Genomic DNA, 21,907 nt, shown 5'->3' with positions numbered 1-21,907 from the left:
TTATTGTAACCGTATGTAACAGAATCAGTTAGTTGGTTAATTGGTTAAATGTAGCAGTTGGTAGTTCTTCTTCATTGAGATGTAATAAGATAAATAGGATCATTCTTTAATTCTTTTTTAGTTAGTTGATAATATACAATTCTTACATTTCATCTTCTTCTCCATTCTTAATCTTCATCTACATCTTCAATCCACTTTATCGTATCAGAGCGTCAGCTCAATCCTGCAAATCAAAATAAATCATTCATGCACATCAACTGTTTGATAAAATTCCGCAACCAAAAACCTCAAAACAAAGTCTGATCACATCGAAAATTCACCAACAATATCATTAACTAACAACGAATCAATGAACATTGAAGACACAAATTCATCGAATAATCCATTATATCTTCATCAAAACGATCATCCTGGTTTAGTTCTCATCTCAAGGAAGCTAACTGGTTCAGATAACTATGGCAACTGGAAGAGGTCCATGATGATTGCACTCAATGCCAAGAACAAGCTAAAGATACTCACATGTGAATACAGAGAACCAGAAAAAGATTCAATCCTAAGGCCACTTTGGGAGAGAAACAACGATATGATCATCTCCTGGATCTTGAACACACTAACAGAAGAAATAAGTAATAGCTTAAATTGTGTAAGTTCTGCAAAGGATGTATGGCTTGAATTGCAAGAACATTACTCACAAATTGATGCACATAGGGTGTATCAGCTAGCCAATGATGTTGCACAGCTAAAGCAGAACAACAGTTCAATTGAAGCTTATTATCACAAACTCAAAGGGTTTTGGGATGAAACAGACTCACTGGAAGCACCATACATGTACACTTGCTCATGCACATGTGAGAATGGTAAACAAAATGGAGAAAGGGAACAAAGAAAAAGGTTATTTCAATTCCTAATGGGACTTGATGACAGCTACTCAAATGTTAGAGGGCAGATACTGCTCATACAACCACTTCCTACCACAGCCAAAGCATATGGCATGATTAAACACGAAGAAAAGCAGAGAGAGGGTTTATTACCAAAGCCTAATGCACCTGCAGTCATGTCTATAACCAGCAACACACCAAGGTCATACGCAAACAACAATCATCAAAAGTTCACAAGACCACTTGTTAACACAGAAAGGAGATCAACCTTCAAGACTGGAATAAAGTGCAGCACCTGCTTCAGAGAAGGACATACAAGTGATGAATGTTACAAGAATATTGGCTATCCAATAGGGCATCCACTCCATGGAAAGTTTCCACAAAAGTCAAACAACAAGGGAAGAGCAATCAACAGCATCTTTACTGATGGGGTAACATCACAGGCTGTGTGATGACCCGTCCAAATCCATTTGGACGAATACATCATTCATCGATTTCACAGTGAGGTACTGACCTCTACATGATACGTTTTGTAAACATTGCATTCTTTTGAAAAGGCACATCATAATTTATTATCAAATTCCAAGGTTTTTGACGTTTGATGATTTCTACATATAGACAATCACCGTAATTAGTAGTTTACAATATTACATCCGTTGATAATGCAGTCAAAATAAGATACATGGTGATGATTTTGTGAATGCAACGTTTTCTCGAATAAAGCATGTATGACTCCATGCACATAGCTTGTATCACATATAAGCAAATAGCGAAAGACTTCTAGGAACCTGAGAATAAACATGCTTAAAAGTGTCAACACAAAGGTTGGTGAGTTCATAGTTTTAATGTTGCGCATAATCTGTATATAAAGGTGGATCACAAGATTTCAGTTGTTTCATCCAGAAACGTTTATCAAAATATTCTACAAAATTGAGCACCCTGGTAACTAAACTTTAACGTCTATATAATAAGTACCCCTGTTTTAACATACATGCAACCAAAATGTACAATACACGCAAACCAACGTGTACTAACCACAAATAGCATACGTCTGTTTTATAGTTCAGGCTAGGGTTTCTATACCTGGAACAGACGGGGATGTCAAGCCCTATGGATCCATATATAACTACTCGCGCCCACCAGTTCTTATAACCGGCAGTTACTAGTTACTAAAAGGGATTTTCGGTTCAAACTCGGTGTAGAATTTAGTATGTACTTGTATCCATTGCATTTAAAATAAAGTGCATGTATTCTCAGCCCAAAAATATAGATTGCAAAAGCAATTAAAAAGGGAGCATATGAAACTCACCTTAGCAGCACATAAGGTCATTCACCGAAATGTGACCGAAACTCGAAATGCAAAATAACCGTAGATCTCAACCTAGAGAACATAAGTTGGTCAATACATGTCTAACAAGCTAGGTTAGGTCATAGTGTATCACAATCCTAATGCTCGAGACCGACATGCAAAAGTTAACAAAATTCATCTCAAAAAGTCAACTTTGACAATTGTTTAACAAAACGAGACATGTTTTATATAAGAATCCATTTACTCGACTAGTAGTATCCAAAAATCCAATTTATTAATCTTATAAACAAGTTGGTTAAATATTAATTTGCAGATTCAAAAGCAATTTCAATTAACGTCAATCATAATTTGGTTGACTATAGCTTTTAATTCGTTCATCGAAATCACGCGAATTCTAAATGAAAAGTTATTAATTTTTCGCCAGCTTTCCAATAACATACATATCATATACCTTATATCAGTAGTATATGTATTAAATTCGTGATTCAACATAAAACTATCTAACGACGAAATTTAGCATACAAGCATGCATAAACATATATACTCGAGCACTAGACATGGATACACTATTAATATATAAAAGGTAAAATATGAATGCTCACGTATCAATATTGTGATTCAATATTGCAGGAAAGTACGTAGACGCAACGAAAATGATAAATGCTAGGTTGACCTTTAACTCATGATCATAACCCCCAAGTAATACCCATAACCTCCATAGCTATAACTCATGATTTCCTTAGCTCTATCCCGCTCGAAAAGCTTGTTTTGAAATCGTTTGGGCATAACCTCGTCGTAATATTTTATGTATAATAATAATAATAACACTTCTAGTGATAATAATAAGATTAATAATAATAATAATATTTATCTTAATAATAATAATAATAATAATAATATAAATATAAATATAAATATATTTACAGAAGAAAGAAAGAAAAATAAGAATGAAAGAGGTGTATAGAACTCGTCCGAATTCGTGGCTATTTATAGCACTTGGCCAGAATTTTGGGGCCATGCGATCGCATGGCTTTCCAGGCCATTTCCCATGCGATCGCATAGGGTGGTCTGCCAGCTCATTTGTGTTTTGTTTTCTTGTTTGTCGACATATTATTATATATATAATTTATATTAATTATATATATATTATATTATATTCACGTGCATAGTTGACTTGTAATTTTAGGTCCGTTGACTCGTACGTTAATACTCGGTTTATGTCTCGGTTTCGGATTTTCGGACGTTACTTCTTATGCTTTAATAACTTGCATTCTACGTTTCGTGACTCGTACCTTTGTCAATATATAGACTTACATTACCAATAACTATATTACCCGAAAGCATATCTTGTACGATCGAGTGTTTTGGTCATTTGCGTCTATAAATTAACGTCTTAATATATAATAATATTATTTTAAATCAAAGCGTTTTATATCTAAGTTAATATTATATTTTATAACATTTGTAAAATATACATACATTTTCATTTTGAAATAGTGTTTTACTGTAGCAAAATGATTTTTACTGTAGCAAATAGTAATTTTCGAAAACAATGTAGCTTTTCGGGTACTGTAGCAATTCAAAAATACTGTAGCAAATTAGTGTTTTACTTGTTCATCTTAAATGTTTTAGTTAACTTATCTAAATATCAATCAAATCAATAAATGAATGTTACTATCGTTTACTAAATAACTTGAAATTATATATATGTATATATCTTTATTTAATATACATAAATCAGTTTTTAAATACACATTGCAAGTTATTTATAATTAATTTTAATAATTAATATTCCACCTTATTGTATATATATATATATATATATATATATATATATATATATATCTATTTACAAATAGATGTTCGTAAAAAGTCGGTCAATAGTCAAAGGTTAACTAAATATATAACATTAGTTCAAAAATTTTGAGAATCAATATTTCAGACTTTGCTTATCTTGTCGAAATCATATAAAGATTAACTTTTAAATTTGGTCAGAAATTTTCGGGTCGTCACAGGCTGCATAGGCTCAACCAACTCAAGGAACCAGCACAACCAACAATCAAAGTGATGTGATAAGTGCAAGGATGGACTAGTTACACAACCAACTCAATCAAATGATGATTATGATGCAACAAACTCAAGCTCAAGGAACCGGTATGACTTCATTCATTGCATCACTCTTCTCACATCTTAAAAATGTTTGGGTTATAGATAGTGGGGCAACTGATCATATTTCCATATCTTTAAAACAAATGCATGACATCAAACATCACACAATCCCAATCTCAATAACCCTTCCAAATAAACACAAGATAAATGTAATCACAACTGGCTCTGTCACACTAACACATGATCTCACCCTTCATAATGTGTTCTATGTTCCTACATTCACATACAATCTTCTATCCATAAGTCAAGTCACAAAAGGCATAAAACTTTCTGTCAACTTTAACCATTTCAAATGCATTTTTCAGGGCAACAATCAGGAGATTGCCCATGGGACTCTCTGTGATGGCTTATACATCATTCACCCTGAAGCACAATCAAAATCACTCAACTCTTCCATCAATTATGTACTTTCTGATGTAACAAATTCTCTTTTATGGCATGTTAGGTTAGGTCATTGTTCATACCACACTATCAAGAGAATAAAGTCTATAGGACCATGTAACTGTGATTCTAGCAATATATGTACTATATGTCCAATTGCTAAACAACATGCTTTACCTTTTCAATCCAGTCTATCACATGCTACTATAATATTTGAACTTGTTCATGCTGATGTATGGGGACCATACAAACACAAAACTGTAAACAAATGTAATTATTTCCTAACCCTAGTTGATGACTATTCTAGGGCAACATGGACATTTCTCATACCCTCAAAACACCATGTTACTAGTACAATCAAAACATTTCACAACTATGTTCAAAATCAATTCAAAACTACCATCAAATGCATCAGGTCAGACAATGGCACAGAATTCATCAACACAGACTTAAACAATTTCCTTCAAACCATAGGCATCACTCACCAAACTTCTTGTCCATATACAACACAACAAAATGGACGTGTTGAGAGAAAACATAGGAATTTACTAGAGATGGCAAGGTCAATTCATTTCCAGGCACACTTTCCTATACATTTTTGGGGTTATAGTCTATTAGCAGCAACCTATATCACCAATAGAATACCCTCTAGGATTCTGCACAACAAAAGTCCATATGAATATCTCCACAACAAAACACCTGACATTTCACATTTAAGATCCATAGGATGTTTAGCCTTTGTCCATCAACACCTAAATGAAAAATTTGCACCTAGAGCCATACCTTGTATACTTTTAGGCTACCCTGCAAATCAAAAAGGATACCTACTCTATGATAAGACTTCCAACAAAACTCTTGTCAGCATACATGTGACATTTCATGAACACACCTTTCCATACAAATCATCTACATCCATACCATCTTCAAACACATCTACATCTGTACCACCAAGTCAACAACTATTCTTTCCAACACCACTATCAACAACTTCCTCAATCACACAAAACTCCAATTCTACACAAAATGACACCATTCAATCACCAAATGACACCATTCAATCGAATCCCACACCACCCAACTCCTCACCATCTGTTTCTAACTCACAAGAACAACCAACTCAATCAAATAACCTATCTGAAACTGCACACACACTAAAACAACCTATACCCACACAAATACTTCAACTGCAAACACCACAAACCTTAAAGCATCTACTAGGCAAAAATCCATCCCTGTCAAGCTACAAGATTATCATCATACTCTAACTAAATCCAAAATTAACTCCATTCATCACAAACATCATATCTCCAACTTTCTAAACTATAATAATATTACCAGTCCACACACCAAGCACCTTATAAATTCCCTACAATCTGAACATGAGCCCCACTCATATAAACAAGCATCCAAAGATGCAAGATGGAATAAAGCAATGAATAAAGAAATAACAGCTCTTGAATGAAATAATACCTGGATCATAACTACTTTACCACCTAATAAACAGCCAATTAGTAACAAATGGGTGTATAGAATTAAACATAATGCATATGGCACAGTGGAAAGATGTAAAGCCAGGTTAGTAGTCAAAGTATTCACTCAAAAAGAAGGCATTGACTTCAAAGAGACTTTTGCACCAGTGGCCAAGATGGTAACTGTTAGAACATTTCTCACTGTGGCAGTACAAAAGAATTGGGAAATTCACCAACTTGATGTCAACAATGCTTTCCTCCATGGTGATCTAAATGAAGAGGTGTATGATATGCCACTAACGGACGGTTTTATTTGTGCGGTGTCATTAAGTCGTAGGATGTCCGATTCGGTAGCACACAGTGTCTTCGTTTATTTATATTTTGTGAGGCCTAAATTTACTTTTACTTTCTAAGGTGTAGAAGGTGTAAGTTAACCTAGTGTCGTATTTTTATGATGATTAAAGAATTAAAGATCAAGTGGATAATTTTATTTTAGTTAAATTACCTGAATAAAAGATAGTAGTTAATTTTAGCTAAAGGTCCTAAATGCAGAAAAGTAAATAAAGTGGAAGGATATCCGGAGTATGCAGATCAGGGAAATGTTGACCAAGATATCAGTATTGGGTTAGGGAAAGGTAATTATGCTTATGGTAAGACTATGCTTGGAATGATGTAGATCTGGTTGGATGAGCCAATTACACAGACCTACTTATCTCTGAACTCTCGGAGTTCTCTTTGAGCAGTGAGAAGTATGTCACTTGGTAGTATAACTGAAGTGTAACAATACCTCGGAGGTTGTCCTCAGTAGATTACTAGGTTTATTAGTGATTTAAGCTCTAATCCTAAACCTCGTTATTAGTTTAGGTAACTGAATAACAACGTGCTGTGTTGATTGAACACTGATCACAAACGGAAGGAGTCCGTCGGTTTAAGTTGGCAAAACCTTAAATGGAAACTAACAACCATTCCATCATACTAATGAGATCTCAACAATTCAAACATTATACAGCATCACAGTTAATATACTGATAGTGAAGCAGATAGAAACATAATGAATACCTAAACAGTTGGTATGACTAAGACCTAGGGCAACAATCAAACAAGAACATGCAATAGGCTTGGGTCATATAGTAAAGGCACTAACTAGATCTTAACAGCTCCTAAGAGGTCTCTTCGAAACAGTCAATAGGCATACTAGGTCATTCATGTCTCAATTCCTAAGTTCCATGTCCTAAAAGTGCATTAGATGCCTCTCCGGAACTCCGGTCATACCGAGTTCATAGAATCTTCAGACACAGTATAACCAGGGGTCTTAATCCTATGAAGTAGCTAATTTCATATAGGTGGACAAGTCCTGATCACAACCTAGGTTGGTCAATCCTTAAGATGTTAGCATACAAATCTATCAGACTTCCTAGTTCCGTATTATAATAGTAATCGTACTAAATTAACATAATTACGCTAACCCAAACTTTTATCATGGCAACATACAGATAAACTAAGTTATCATGGTAATATCGGAAAGCATTATTAAACATAAAAAGTAAGAATACATGTTTAATACAAAAGACAAGCGTTTCGGATAAAAACCTGAAAAGGCCGAACGAATCTGCCCGAGATCGCAGGGACTCGCCGGGATATCCTCCGAAAAATAAAAGCTAAGCTACTACTAAAACTAACTAAAAGATTGAAAATATAAAATGAATTGCAAGTTGAGTGTGTGTTAGAATGGATGGAGAGCCCTTTAAATAGACCTCATTTTTGCCTGCAAACTGTTGGCAGGCCGTATGGCAGGCCGTATGGCAGGCCGTTTGGCAGGCCGTATTTGGCAGGCCGTTTGCATGGCAAGCCATATTAAGGGGCCGTTTGCTGGACCATTTGGCAGGCCGTACCCCATACTGGAAGGCCGTATGGCAGGCCGTTTTTGGTGCTGGTAAGCCTTGATTCACTGGATCGTAACTTGATTTCTTGTCTTTCACCGTTTTCGCTCTAGAATCTTCGTTTTAGCTCCGTTTTACTTGATTCTTTTTGCATCGCCTTTGTAATTACTTAATCTACAAAATCAAATGAAAAAACGATAATTTTGGCGACGAAGTTTTAGTCTTTATTGTTTTAGGGCTTAATTTAGGGGGGTAAAAACGTGACTTTTTGCCCGATATCAAATACCCCACACTTGGCTTTGCTTGTCCTCAAGCAAAAAGCGAGAATATAAGGATCTTTCTAATAGATTCTCCCTTGCCCTACCCGTAGATCTTTTTATTATGCCTTCATCAGAAGTCGGCACATTTTTCAAAAGTATTAGAAAAAGATTCGAGCTTCGATGATTTGGCCGCTAGATTTCAATTGCGTCCATAGTGGAAAAGGCATACTTTCCAACTCTCAGATGTAGAGTATACATGATCAGGCTACTCAATGATGGATCACTCGTATCACTCAAGTGTTTAGGGTGTCCTATTCTAATTTTATTATCTCTCAGAAGCCAGTCGTGTAACAGTTCTCATCATAGGCTTGGTAAAGCATCGATATCTCCACCAGTTAAGTAAGGACGGCACTGATCTTCTTTCTAAGCATTCTTTCGAGAGGAAGACGGGTTATAGGGTTTGGTTGAAAATTTATGATTCGGTGAAAGGTATCTAGATCTTTTGATTTTTGAGAGAATTGATAGACTTTGATTCTTCAGACTATCCATTTTGGATAGAGAATGGCTTAGAATTCCGTAAAGGTTTTCTTCGGAAGAGGCAGATTTTGCTAAGACTTTGTCTAGAATTTTCTTTTGCTCTTCCAGCATTCTTCTTCAGGGCATCTCCTTGGGTTTCTTTTTGCCTTATTTAGAGACTTTGCTCTTTCATAATATATATATATATATATATATATATATATATATATATATATATATATATATATATATATATATATATATATATATATATATATATATATATATATATATTCGGAATACCCTTTCTTCATAACTTTTGTCTTTCGTTCTTGGTGCCCTGAGAGGAAGTGATAATCCACTGAAAATAGGTCTTTGACCTATAAAAAACAATCAGGGGTTCGGAATCTTTTAACTAGTGCTTTTGAAGTGAATTTGATCGATCTATCTCTTTATTAATCTCTGGATCTTTTGGTAAATGGAAAGGGGAGTGAATGGTAAATGGTGTATTTTGGGAGTGAATTTGGGGTGAATATTTCTGATTCATCAACTCTTTATGTAAGTTGGTCGGTTTAAATTGCGTGAAATGGAAACGAAAACGGAGGGTTTTTGTCTTCTCTATTCAGAATGATTTCGAAAGGAGTATCGCACCTGCACCACGTATGGCGCTTACTAACCATTGGTCTTGAAACGTATGTCTGAACCAAGTTCTAACTTGAACCGTACACCGGCACGCTCATCAATTGAAATAATAAAGTACTGTAGATTTGATGGGTCATACAGATACTTTGGGTCCAAGATTCATCATTTTTTAGGAGTAGGGGTCGTGCTTGATCATGCGTAGCCTTTTACATATTTCTTAAAAGAAATCTTTTGACACAAAACATAAGTTTCAGCTTATTCGTTCCGTTCTAATAAATGTTCGGAAAACCGATTTCTATCAATTTTATTAGATCTTTTGGGCAAAAACAAAGTAAGAATTTTTCAAAATTACCCAATATCCATTGCTTAATTACTTTTGGACAAAAGAATTTTTCAAAACTTGGCGTTTTATGGTTACTTGACTATTAAAACTTCGACCTTTAAAAACCTTTACCCATTACCCCACACTTAGAAGAACATTGTCCCTAATATTCACTCGAAAGAATATTTTGATACTATATAAATTAAGGACATTGACTTCTAAAATTCTAAGTTAGTTGCGGGGGTTACCCCACACTTAGAGATTTTAGTGCGTTATAATCGAAACAGGTTTGAGGAAGGATCACTTCCCTATGGTCGTGTTACTTTCCTAGTGATGGGCCTTCCTACGGTCAATCTCCTACGGACCAGTCTCTTTTGATAATATTTCTGCATGAAGAACAAAAAGAGAAAGGAAACATTTCCACTATATATAACTTTCAGTACAATGCTTTAAAAAGATAAAAACTTAAAAGATAAAATAAAGATAAAGTAGTCTATGGGATACTATCATGGTCAATGCTCTGAGTCGGCTCTGCGAAGTATCTGAAGATCTCATCATCCTATAGGTTCGGCAAGTACTTGATAGATTGCCCTATATCCAACTCCGGGCCTAGTAATGAATCCAGACGTAAGTCTGACGGCATCTCCAGGTGGGATAAGTCTGGGAAAGGCTCCTCATCAGGTATGCTCCCAGTGATCTCAAATGCCTGGGCCGTTGGTGGCTCCACTGAAATGGGAATAGTGACTAGGTGACAACCCTCTGGTAACTCAGTGACTGGAACTGGCTCGGCGACTGGAGCAGGCGGCGTGATGGGAATAGGAGTAGTGATGTGCGTAGAGGTGTATACGAAATAGTTATATTTTTACTACAAAATACTATTAAATACGTTACAATTTTACACAAGTTATTTATTTATTTATAGAGTGGATATACCTAAACCTTTCTACAACACTTATAGGCAGTGTACCTAATCGTACAGTAGTGTAATTTTTAGTAAGTCCGGTTCGTTGCACAGGGAGCTAGCCAGGTTTAACGCTATATTTTTAAAACTATATTTGTATAAATATAAATATAAATATAAATATAAATATAAATATAAATATAAATATAAGTAGTATTATTATTATAAAAGGGGGTTTTTACCGTTTAATGACCGGTTTGTCGATTTTAAAACTTTAGTCGCAGTTAAAACCTAATGTAAAATATTAAATATATATAAGACTTAATTTAAAGTGTAAAGTAAATGACAATAATGAAATTGCGATAAATAAAATGACGATAAATAAAATTGCGATAATTAAAAAGTACGATAATTAAAATGACAATAAATTAAATTGCGATAATTAAAAGTGCAATTAAATATGAAATAAAGGAATTATGCTTATTTAAACTTCCGTAATCATGATGTTTGACGTGTTGATTTTAGTTTATTACCATGGGTTAATTGTCCTTTGTCCTGGATTATTCAATATGTCCGTCTGGTTTTTATCCATAACAGTCCATCAGTCATAAATATAAAGTGCGAGTGTCCTCGTCAAATTATCCTTATATCCGAAGTAAAATATTCCAACTAATTGGGGACTTAAACTATAATTACACCAATTTTCCTTGTATATAATTCACCCCTGTTTTAATAAGTCCATTGACTATTAATCCATTCCCGTGTCCGGTTAAATGAACGATTATTAGTACTTATAAATATCCCGCCCATCGCGTCCGATCGAGTGTATGTGGTTATAGGTACGTCCAATTGTAAATCTTTATATTAAATTAACGAACTATCATTCAATTAAATAAATATAAAGCCCATTAATAGCCCATAGTCTAATTTCCACAAGTGTCGTTCTTTTGTCCAAACCCCAATTATGGTACAAAGCCCAATTACCCCGTCTTAAATATTTAGCCCAACATCATGATTACTTCGATTTAAATAAGCATAATAATAACTTAGCTATGAGACATTAATTTAAAAAGGTTGAACATAACTTACAATGATTAATAATAGTGTAGCGTTACACGGACAGAATTTCGACTTATACCCTTACAACATTCGCTAACATACCCTTATTATTATTAAAATTAAAATTAAAATTAAAACTATAATATATATATATATATATATATATATATATATATATATATATATATATATATATATATATATATTATGTTGAGATAGAGAGATAGAGAAAAGATGTGTTCAGTTCGACCAAAACTGCGAAATTTATAGGATCTGACCCAAAATTTGGGGCCATGCGATCGCATGGAAATTGCACCTCCAGGCCATGCGATCGCATGGTGACTTTTTACAGCTCACATGCTTTTATTTGTTTATTTGTCGACGGTTTATATATATAATATAATATATAAATAATTTTAAGAATTAATTATATATTATATTATATTCATGTGCATAGTTGACTTGTAATTTTTAGTCCGTTGCGTCGCGCGTTGAGAGTTGACTCTGGTCCCGGTTTCGGATTTTCGAACGTCCTTGCGTACAATTTAATATCTTGTACTTTGCATTTTGCATCTTGTACTCTTGTAATTTTGAGACGTTTCTCATCAATAATTTGAACCACTTTGATTGTACTTTGTACTTTTTAGCTTTTTGGTCGTTTGCGTCTTCAAATCGTCGAATCTATCTTTTGTCTTCACCTTTTATTATTTAAACGAATATCACTTGTAAATAGAACAATTGCAACTAAAAGCTTGTCTTTCTTAAGGGATAATGCTATGAAATATATGTTCGTTTTTAGCATTATCAAATATTCCCACACTTGAGCGTTGCTTGTTCTCAAGCAATATAGTCTTGAAATAAAAATACTAGAATCACTTCTTTATTCTTCACACTTTGTACATCAGTGATTTCTATATGGCAGTATGAACAATGATAGTAACGTTGTGGTTTACAGTCTCACATGACTATGAAAATTTAGATCCTTAAGGAAATTGGATCTTTATGAAAACATTTGATCTTTTGAAAATTAATCTAGCTTTTACCCTAGATAAGTTTTCCGGAATAACCCTTCACCGGTGTTTGCAAATTGTTTTTGTGGGTTTTGTGGGTTTCAGATTTGAAAATTTTAGCTCAAAACTTGCGGTTTTGTGTCACCCACTTGCTAACCTTGTATTGGGAAAGCAACACGTCCAGTATACTTGCTCCGTATATTACCTTTCGGTAAACTACCGTCCAGTTGTAAAGGAAAGCGTTGAACAAGCAACTGTTAAGGTAATGTCCCGTGACATGCTTTTGATTATGGTCTATATCGTGTCGGATGCAATTACTATCCTTTGTAGGAGCAATAGTACAGATCACCCTATATTATCAAAAGGTTAAAAGCAATAAAAAATAAAAACTGTACATACTTACATGTGAGAAAGAATTCTCAGAGACCTGCTTTAGCCGACTCATAGGAGATTCGTATGATTTGATTTTCCATAGCTACATAAGCATAACCTCGATTCTTCAATATCTTTTCTTCTAAACATATGAACGGTCCTTCTCTGCATAGAGTAACAAATTCGGTATTTGAATATGTTTGATTATTTGAACATTTACCTTCATGTGACCATTTTCTGCATTTATAACATCTTTCAAGGTGTCGTGCTCTTCTTTTTGTTGCGGATTTTGATTTTCCTTTACCAAAATGTATCTTATGATGATCTTTTCTGAGTTCTTTTCTTACTTCGTCCATTTTTCCTCTTATGAATGATACCAATTCACTCGGAAGGGTGTCATTATTAGGTTTAGTAATCATAGCGTGTAGCATTAGACCATGGTTCAGATCAAAGGAATTCTTCATCTCGTAAAACCTAAAAAAAATAAAAATTCAGAATGGGAGGAGAAGACTAGTTCTTTAGGGTCTGCTAGGAAAAGACCATTCGGATTCCATTCTCGAGAACTACACGAAAATAGAATATCTAACTCTAACAGAAATAACTATTATCCTAAAAAGATTTGAACCTTCCCACACTTAGTTAGCTGTGGTGTCGAAATTATGATTAACTTCATCTTCAACTTCCATTAGATTATCTATGTAATGTTTAACTCTGTGACCATTAACCTTAAATTCAATCCCATTTGAATTTATTAATTCTACTGTTCCGTATGGGAAAACTCTTTTGACTATGAATAGTCCAGACCATCTTGATTTCAATTTTCTAGGAAATAGCTTGAATCTTGAATTGCAAAGAAGAACTATGTCTCCTTCTTTAAATTCTTTTGAACTTCTGATTCTTTTATCATGTCATTTCTTCGTTCTTTCTTTATAGATTAACGAATTTTCATATGCTTCATGTCTTAATTCTTCTAATTCGTTTAGTTGGCTTAACCGTAGACGTCCAGCTTCATGCAAATCCAGATTACATGTCTTCAAAGCCCAAAATGCTTTGTGTTCAATTTCTACTGGAAGATGACATGCTTTTCCGTAAACGAGTCTAAAAGGTGTGGTTCCAATTGGAGTTTTGTAGGCTGTTCTAAAAGCCCAGAGTGCATCCTCCAATTTTATTGACCATTCCTTCAGATTTGATCCTACAGTTTTCTCTAGAATACGTTTTAATGCTCGGTTGGTATTTTCAACTTGTCCACTTGTTTGTGGATGATAAGCAGTTGAGATTTTATGAGTTACTCCATATCTTTTGAGAACTTTCTCAAGTTGATTATTACAAAAATGAGTACCCTGATCACTTATTAAAGCTTTCGGTGTTCCAAACCTTGCAAAAAGACATTTTAAGAAGTTGACTACAACTCGTGCATCGTTAGTTGGGAGAGCTTGTGCTTCCGCCCATTTAGATACATAATCAATGGCAACGAGAATGTAGAGATTATTATGAGATTTTGGAAATGGACCCATAAAGTCAATACCCCATATGTCAAATACTTCACATACTTGAATGACATTCTGTGGTATTTCATCACGTTGACTTATTTTTCCGGCCCTTTGACAAGCATCACAGGATTTGCAAAGAAGGTGTGCGTCTTTGAAAATTGTAGGCCAATAGAATCCAGCATCGTAAACTTTTCTTGCTGTAAGGTGAGGCCCATAATGCCCTCCTGTTGGTCATGTGTGACAATGGTTTAAGATTTGACTAGCTTCATCCCCGAATACACATCGGCGTATTATTCCATCGGGACAACTTTTAAACAAATGTGGATCTTCCCAAAAATAGTGTTTTATATCACTGAAGAATTTCTTTCGTTTTTGGTATGACAATCCTTTTTCAAGGAATCCACATACTAAGTAGTTTGCATAGTCTGCAAACCATGGAATTTCACTATAATCTATCTTCAATAGATATTCATTATGAAAGTTATCTTGTATGGCCGATTCATTGAGAAGTTCTAATTCAGGATTTTCAAGACGAGAAAGATGATCAGCTGCGAGATTTTATGCTCCCTTTTTATCTCGGATTTCAATATCGAACTCTTGTAAGAGTAAGATCCAACAGATTAATTGTGGTTTAGCATCTTGTTTTAAAAATAGGTATCTAAGAGCAGAATGGTCAGTATAGACCACCGTTTTTGCTAGAACGAGATATGAACAAAATTTGTCAAAAGCAAAGACAATGGCAAGGACTTCTTTTTCAGTAGTTGTGTAATTCGTTTGTGCTCCTTGTAACGTCTTACTAGCATAATATATTGGTTGAAATCATTTTTCAATCCTTTGTCCTAAAACGGCTCCCATTGCAAAATCACTTGCATTGCACATGAGTTCAAACGGTAGATTCCAATTTGGAGTTATCATGATCGGCGCATTAGTGAGTTTTTCTTTAAGAATATTAAAATATTTGATGCATTCATCTGAAAAGATGAATGGATCATCCTTTTCTAGGAGTTTATTCATAGGAGTGGCAATTTTAGAAAAATATTTTATGAAACGTCGGTAAAAACCGGCATGCCCTAGAAAACTCCTAACTCCTCTAACATTGGTGGGATGTGGAAGTTTAGCAATTACATTTACTTTAGTTCTATTCACTTCAATTCCTTCCTTTGAAATTTTATGGCCAAGAACGATGCATTTTTTAACCATGAAATGGCAGTTCTCCCAATTAAGAACTAGATTTGATTATTCGCATCTAATAAGCATTCGTTCAAGATTAACTAGACATGTTTCAAATGTTTCACCGAAAACTGAAAAGTCATCCATGAAAATTTCCATGCATTCTTCTATCATGTCGTGAAAAATCGCCATCATGCACCTTTGAAAGGTCGCAGGGGCGTTGCAAAGTCCAAATGGCATGCTTTTATAAGCAAAAGTACCATAAGGGCACGTGAATTTGGTTTTCTCTTGATCCTCTGGTGCTATTGGAATTTGAAAATATCCGAAAAAACCGTCAAGAAAACAATAGTAACTATTTCCGGCTAATCTTTCCAACATTTGATCAATGAAAGGTAAGGGAAAGTGATCTTTTCTGGTGGCGTCATTTAATTTTCTATAATCAATACAAACACGCCATCCTGTTACAGTCCTAGTAGGAATAAGCTCATTTTTTTCATTTTTGATGACAGTCATGTTACCCTTCTTAGGTACGCATTGAACTGGGCTTACCCATGGACTATCAGAGATTGGATAAATTAAACCTGCATCAAGCAGTTTAATAATTTCTTTTTTAACAACATCTTGCATATTAGGATTTAGTCTTCGTTGGCGTTTCACATACGTTTTATGACCTTCTTCTATAAGGATTTTATGTGTGCAATACGAAGGACTTATGCCTTTAATATCATGAATTTTCCATGCAATAGCTGGTTTATGAGCTTTTAGCACAGAAACGAGTTGAGATTTTTCATTTTCAGTAAGAGAAGACGATATTATTACAGGTAATTCAGATTCACCATGTAAATAAGCATATTCCAAATGGTTTGGAAGTGGCTTTAACTCTAATGTCGGTGGTTCTTCTATCGATGATTTGTATCGATATCTGTCTTCCTCTTTTAGCATTTGAATTTCTTCTTTTGTTGGTTCATATCCATTAGCCATAAGTGCGGCTAACATTTCAGCTTCATCAATCGGTTCAGTTCCTTCTCCTAAAGAACATTCTCCTGTTCCTTGTAATTCTGGAAATTCTTCTAACAATTCTGCATGTAAATCTATAGTTTAAATATAATAACATGTATCATCTGCAGATTGTGGTTGTTGCATGGCTCTATCAACTGAAAAGGTAACACTCTCGTCCTCTATACTTAGGGTCAGTTTCTTACCAAACACGTCTATTATTGCTTTAGCCGTGTTTAAGAATGGTCTTCCTAATATTAGAGGAACTCGAGAATCTTCTTCCATGTCCAGAATAACAAAATCTACTGAAAATACTAAAGTACCAACTTTAACTAGCATGTTTTTCATTATCCCTCTAGGATATTTTACTGATCGATCGGCTAGTTGTATGCTTATTCGTATTGGTTTCAATTCTCCAAGGTCTAGTTTAGCGTATAGTGAATACGGCATTAAATTTATATTAGCACCTAAGTTTGCCAATGCTTCTATTGAACTAAGACTACCCAGAAAACATGGAATTGTGAAACTTCCTGGATCAGAAAGTTTTTCTGGTATCTTATTCAATAGTACTGCAGAACAATTAGCATTCATAGTAACAGCCGAGAGTTCTTCCATTTTCTTTCTATTTGTGATTAGATCTTTCAAGAATTTAGCATATCTTGGCATTCCTGAAATCACATCAATGAAAGGAAGATTAACATTTATTTGTTTAAACATATCCAAGAATTTGGATTGCTCGGCTTCAAGTCTCTCTTTTCTCATTTTACTTGGGTAAGGAAGTGGTGGTTGGTATGGTTTAAAATAAGGTTTAGCCTTAACTGTGTTATCTTCATTAACCTTTTCAATTACCGGTTCTGTTTCCTTATCTTGCTCAGGTTGTGGTTCTTGTGGAGTAGGAATAGAGTCATCAGAAATTACAGGTATTTCAGGTGGTTTAAGTGTAATACCACTTCTTGTGGTAATGGCTTTAGCTGTTTCATTCCGAGGGTTAGCATTTGTATCGCTAGGTAGACTTCTCGGTTTTCTTTCACCTATCAACCGTGCTAGGTTACTTACTTCTTGTTCCAAATTTTGAATAGAAGCTTGTTGATTTCAAAATGCTTGAGCATTTTGTTCATTCGTTTGTTTCTGAGATGTGAAAAACTGCGTTTGAGATTCAACTAGCTTTGACATCATATCTTCAAAATTTGGCTTTTTATCATCGGTTTGTGGTGGTTTATTTTGAAAAATAGGTCTTTGCTGATTGTAAGTATTATTAGACACTTGTTGATTACTAGGACCTTGTTGGTTGTTGTATGGAACATTTCGGTTATAATTCTGATTTTGATTATAAATTGGTCTTGGCGGTTGATAATTATTCTAATAATTATTTCCAGGCCTTTGGTTCATGTATGAAACATTCTCTCTTTGTTCCATTGTTTGTTCAATACTGAGACAATCTTTTGTCAAATGTGGTCCTCCACACTGCTCACAACTAATTCGTATTGAGTGAATATCTTTAGTCATCTTTTCCATTCGTCTCTTGACAGCATCTATCTTTGCGGAAATGGAATCAAAGTCATGGCTAGAATCGGCTCTAGCCGCTTTAGATGATCTAACGATATCTTTTTCTTGATGCCACTCATGTGAGTGGGAAGCGGTGTTATCAATAATTTTGTAAGCTTCAGTTGCGGTTTTCTTCATAATGGAACCACCAGCTGCTATATCGATGTCTTTTCTTATAGTGATGTCGCATCCTTGGTAGAATATTTGTACTATTTGATAAGTGTCTAAACTCTAAACCATGTTGCGGACATCCTCTCAATAACTTTCCAAATCTTGTCCACGCTTCATATAAAGTTTCATTTGGCTTTTGCGTGAACGTAATAATTTTTTCTTGAAGTCTCACGGCTTTAGATGCCGGAAAGAATTGTTTAAGAAATTTTTCAACTAAAACATCTCATGTATCAATCGCCCCTTCAGGTAACGATTCTAACCAATCTTTGGCTTCTCCCTTTAAAGTCCAGGGAAATAACATGAGATATATCTGTTCATCCTCCACTTCTCGAATTTTAAATAAAGTACAGATCCTATTAAAGGTACGAAGATGTTCGTTTGGATCTTCCTTCGGCGCACCACTAAATTGGCATTGATTAGTTACCATATGTAGGATTTGTCCTTTAATTTCATAATCTGGCGCATTAATGTCTGGTTGAGTAATTGCGTGACCTTGGCCAGTGCGTTTAGCTCTCATTCGGTCTTCCATACTTAGAGGTTCCAGATTCTCCATTATTGAATTTGTTGAATCTGAATCACTAGAGGATTCTGATTTAATGGGTTGTTCCTCGACAATCTTCGTTTGAATGATTGGTGGTTCCGGAGAAAAGATTAGTGGTTCAGGATCTCTGAATTGTCCCTGAATATCCTTCGGATTCTCAATTGTGAGGTCTGGTTCAAAAAATGGATTATCGGAAATTTGAATTGGAGTACTTGGTCGACTTGATGAGGATTCTAAAGAAAAATCAACGGCGACAATATTGGCTAGATGTCTTGATCGAGTTACAGGTGGTGAACGCATGAAAGGTGGTGAACGTTTTGCTCGGTGCATTCACTGAATATCCTATTAGTTATAAAAGATAAAAATTATATAAGTTATCAAATTAATAGACTTTTCTGATTTTGCCCACGCTTCGAATAGCCAATAGATGCAGCAGGTAGCCAGGACCCTTTAAACCGGAAGCCCACAGCTCACCACTAACAAATCCAACTATTACTACGAACCAGAAAATTTTGGATGTCTATCAATTTAACCACTTAAAATAATTTTTCGTTGAAATTTAAAGAAATTTTAGAGAAGAAATAGAAAATTCTATGTCCTAAAAACTAGGGCGTTGAGAAATAAGAAAGAAAAAGAGCGCGTCGAAAAACGTCGAAAAAATAAAAGGTCGGAAAATAATAAAAAGAACGTAGCGCGTCGAAACTTAAAAGTCTAAAAACTAAGAATTAAAAGTTGCGTCTAAAAGTATTAAAGCTTAAAAGGAATACTATATCCAAAACGGCAATAACTTAAAAAGTACTAAAATCATAAAACGGCGTCGCAAGATTCTAAAGAACTTAAATCTTAATCTAAAGAAAAAGCACTTAAGGGATTTTACGGCAAATCCTAAAAATCTAAAAATAAAAATAACTATGGCAAAAACGATGACTTATAACTAAATATGAACGAAAAATACAAATATTACGCTAAAACAAATAAAAAGATACAAAATATAAAAATAAACTTAAAGTTGTAAAAAGTACAATTTTTATAAAAATATTATTTTTATATTATTTATTTATAAAAGTATTAATTTTATAATTTTTTAAAACTAATTAAAACTAAAAATACAAATTAAAAAAAACTAATATTAGAAATTAATTAATTAATAAACCCTAATTAGTGTAAATAATTAATAATAATAATTATTATTAAGTAACCTTAATTCGATCAGCTTATGTACCAGGCCTGTCAAATCAAGCCATGCGATCGCATGGGTTAATAGTTAAAATCTCATGTTAATGCATGAGCCTCGGATCCAGGCCAAATATTGGGCTGCTACAGTACCGGGCCGAGTTCTTTTTTTTTTCTGTTTTTAATTTTTTGTTTTATAATTATATAAATTATTTATATAAGATAAATAAAAACTTAAATTTTAAAAAAAACTAAAATAGAAATAAAAATACTTTATAATTTATATATTTTAAACAACTCTTAAAAAAATATATATATATATATTTTTTATTTTTGTATTTTTAATATTTAAAACGTATTTTTACAAAAGTAAATTAAAAATCTTTTTTTTATATATAGCGTTTCGCTTTCGGCATTTTTTGGCCCCGGCAGCGGCTCCAAAAATACTTGATGTGATTAGAGGTGTATACGAAATAGTTATATATTTACTACAAAATACTATTAAATACGATACAATTTTACACAAGTTATTTATTTATTTATAGAGTGGATATACCTAAACTTTGCTACAACACTTATAGGCAGTGTACCTAATCGTACAGTAGTGTAGTTTTTAGTAAGTCCGGTTCGTTCCACAGGGAGCTAGCCAGGTTTAACGCTATATTTTTAAAACTATATTTGTATAAATATAAATATAAATATAAATATAAGTAGTATTACTATTATAAAAGGGAGTTTTTACCGTTTAATGACCGGTTTGTCGATTTTAAAACTTTAGTCGCAGTTAAAACCTAATGTAAAATATTAAATATATAAAAGATTTAATTTAAAGTGTAAAGTAAATGACAATAATGAAATTGCGATAAATAAAATGACGATAAATAAAATTGCGATAATTAAAAAGTACGATAATTAAAATGACAATAAATTAAAGTGCGATAATTAAAAGTGCAATTAAATATGAAATAAAGGAATTATGCTTATTTAAACTTTCAAAATCATGATGTTTGACGTGTTGATTTTAGTTTATTACCATGGGTTAATTGTCCTTTGTCCTAGATTATTCAATATGTCCGTCTGGTTTTGTCCATAACAGTCCATCAGTCATAAATATAAAGTGCGAGTGTCCTCGTCAAATTATCCTTATATCCGAAGTCAAATATTCCAACTAATTGAGGACTTAAACTATAATTACACCAATTTTCCTTGTATATAATTCACCCCTGTTTTAATAAGTCCATTGACTATTAATCCATTCCCGTGTTCGGTTAAATGAACGATTATTAGTACTTATAAATATCCCGCCCATCGTGTCCGATCGAGTGTATGTGGTTATTTATAGGTACGTCCAATTGTAAATCTTTATATTAAATTAACGAACTATCATTTAATTAAACAAATATAAAGCCCATTAATAGCCCATAGTCTAATTTCCACAAGTGTCGTTCTTTTGTCCAAACCCCAATTATGGTACAAAGCCCAATTACCCAGTCTTAAATATTTAGCCCAACATCATGATTACTTCGATTTAAATAAGCATAATAATAACTTAACTACGAGACATTAATTTAAAAAGGTTGAACATAACTTACAATGATTAATAATAGCGTAGCGTTACACGGACAGAATTTCGACTTACACCCTTACAACATT

General features: G+C 33.8%; 1 protein-coding gene and 1 non-coding gene across 2 annotated transcripts; both read left to right on the top strand.

Annotated features, from left to right (window-relative positions):
- The first annotated feature begins 349 nt into the window (after window positions 1-349).
- Window positions 350-1,330, top strand: LOC139868766 (uncharacterized). Its single transcript, XM_071857107.1, has one exon. The coding sequence runs from the start codon at window positions 350-352 to the stop codon at window positions 1,328-1,330; it is 981 nt and encodes a 326-aa protein (XP_071713208.1).
- A 17,272-nt stretch (window positions 1,331-18,602) lies between these two features.
- Window positions 18,603-18,709, top strand: LOC139869591 (small nucleolar RNA R71). The gene has a single exon (XR_011766194.1). It is a non-coding gene; the product is annotated as a small nucleolar RNA R71 (small nucleolar RNA).
- The last annotated feature ends 3,198 nt before the right edge of the window (window positions 18,710-21,907 follow it).

Source organism: Rutidosis leptorrhynchoides, chromosome 9 (assembly GCF_046630445.1).
Source record: "Rutidosis leptorrhynchoides isolate AG116_Rl617_1_P2 chromosome 9, CSIRO_AGI_Rlap_v1, whole genome shotgun sequence".
In the NCBI taxonomy this organism is placed as follows: domain Eukaryota; kingdom Viridiplantae; phylum Streptophyta; class Magnoliopsida; order Asterales; family Asteraceae; genus Rutidosis; species Rutidosis leptorrhynchoides.
The sequence above is the reverse complement of the archived record's forward strand: the minus strand, read 5'-3'. Positions and strand labels throughout refer to the sequence as shown.

Coding starts and splice junctions, on each gene's coding strand:
- LOC139868766 (XM_071857107.1), top strand. CDS start 350: ATGAACATTGAAGACACAAATTCATCGAATAATCCATTATATCTTCAT.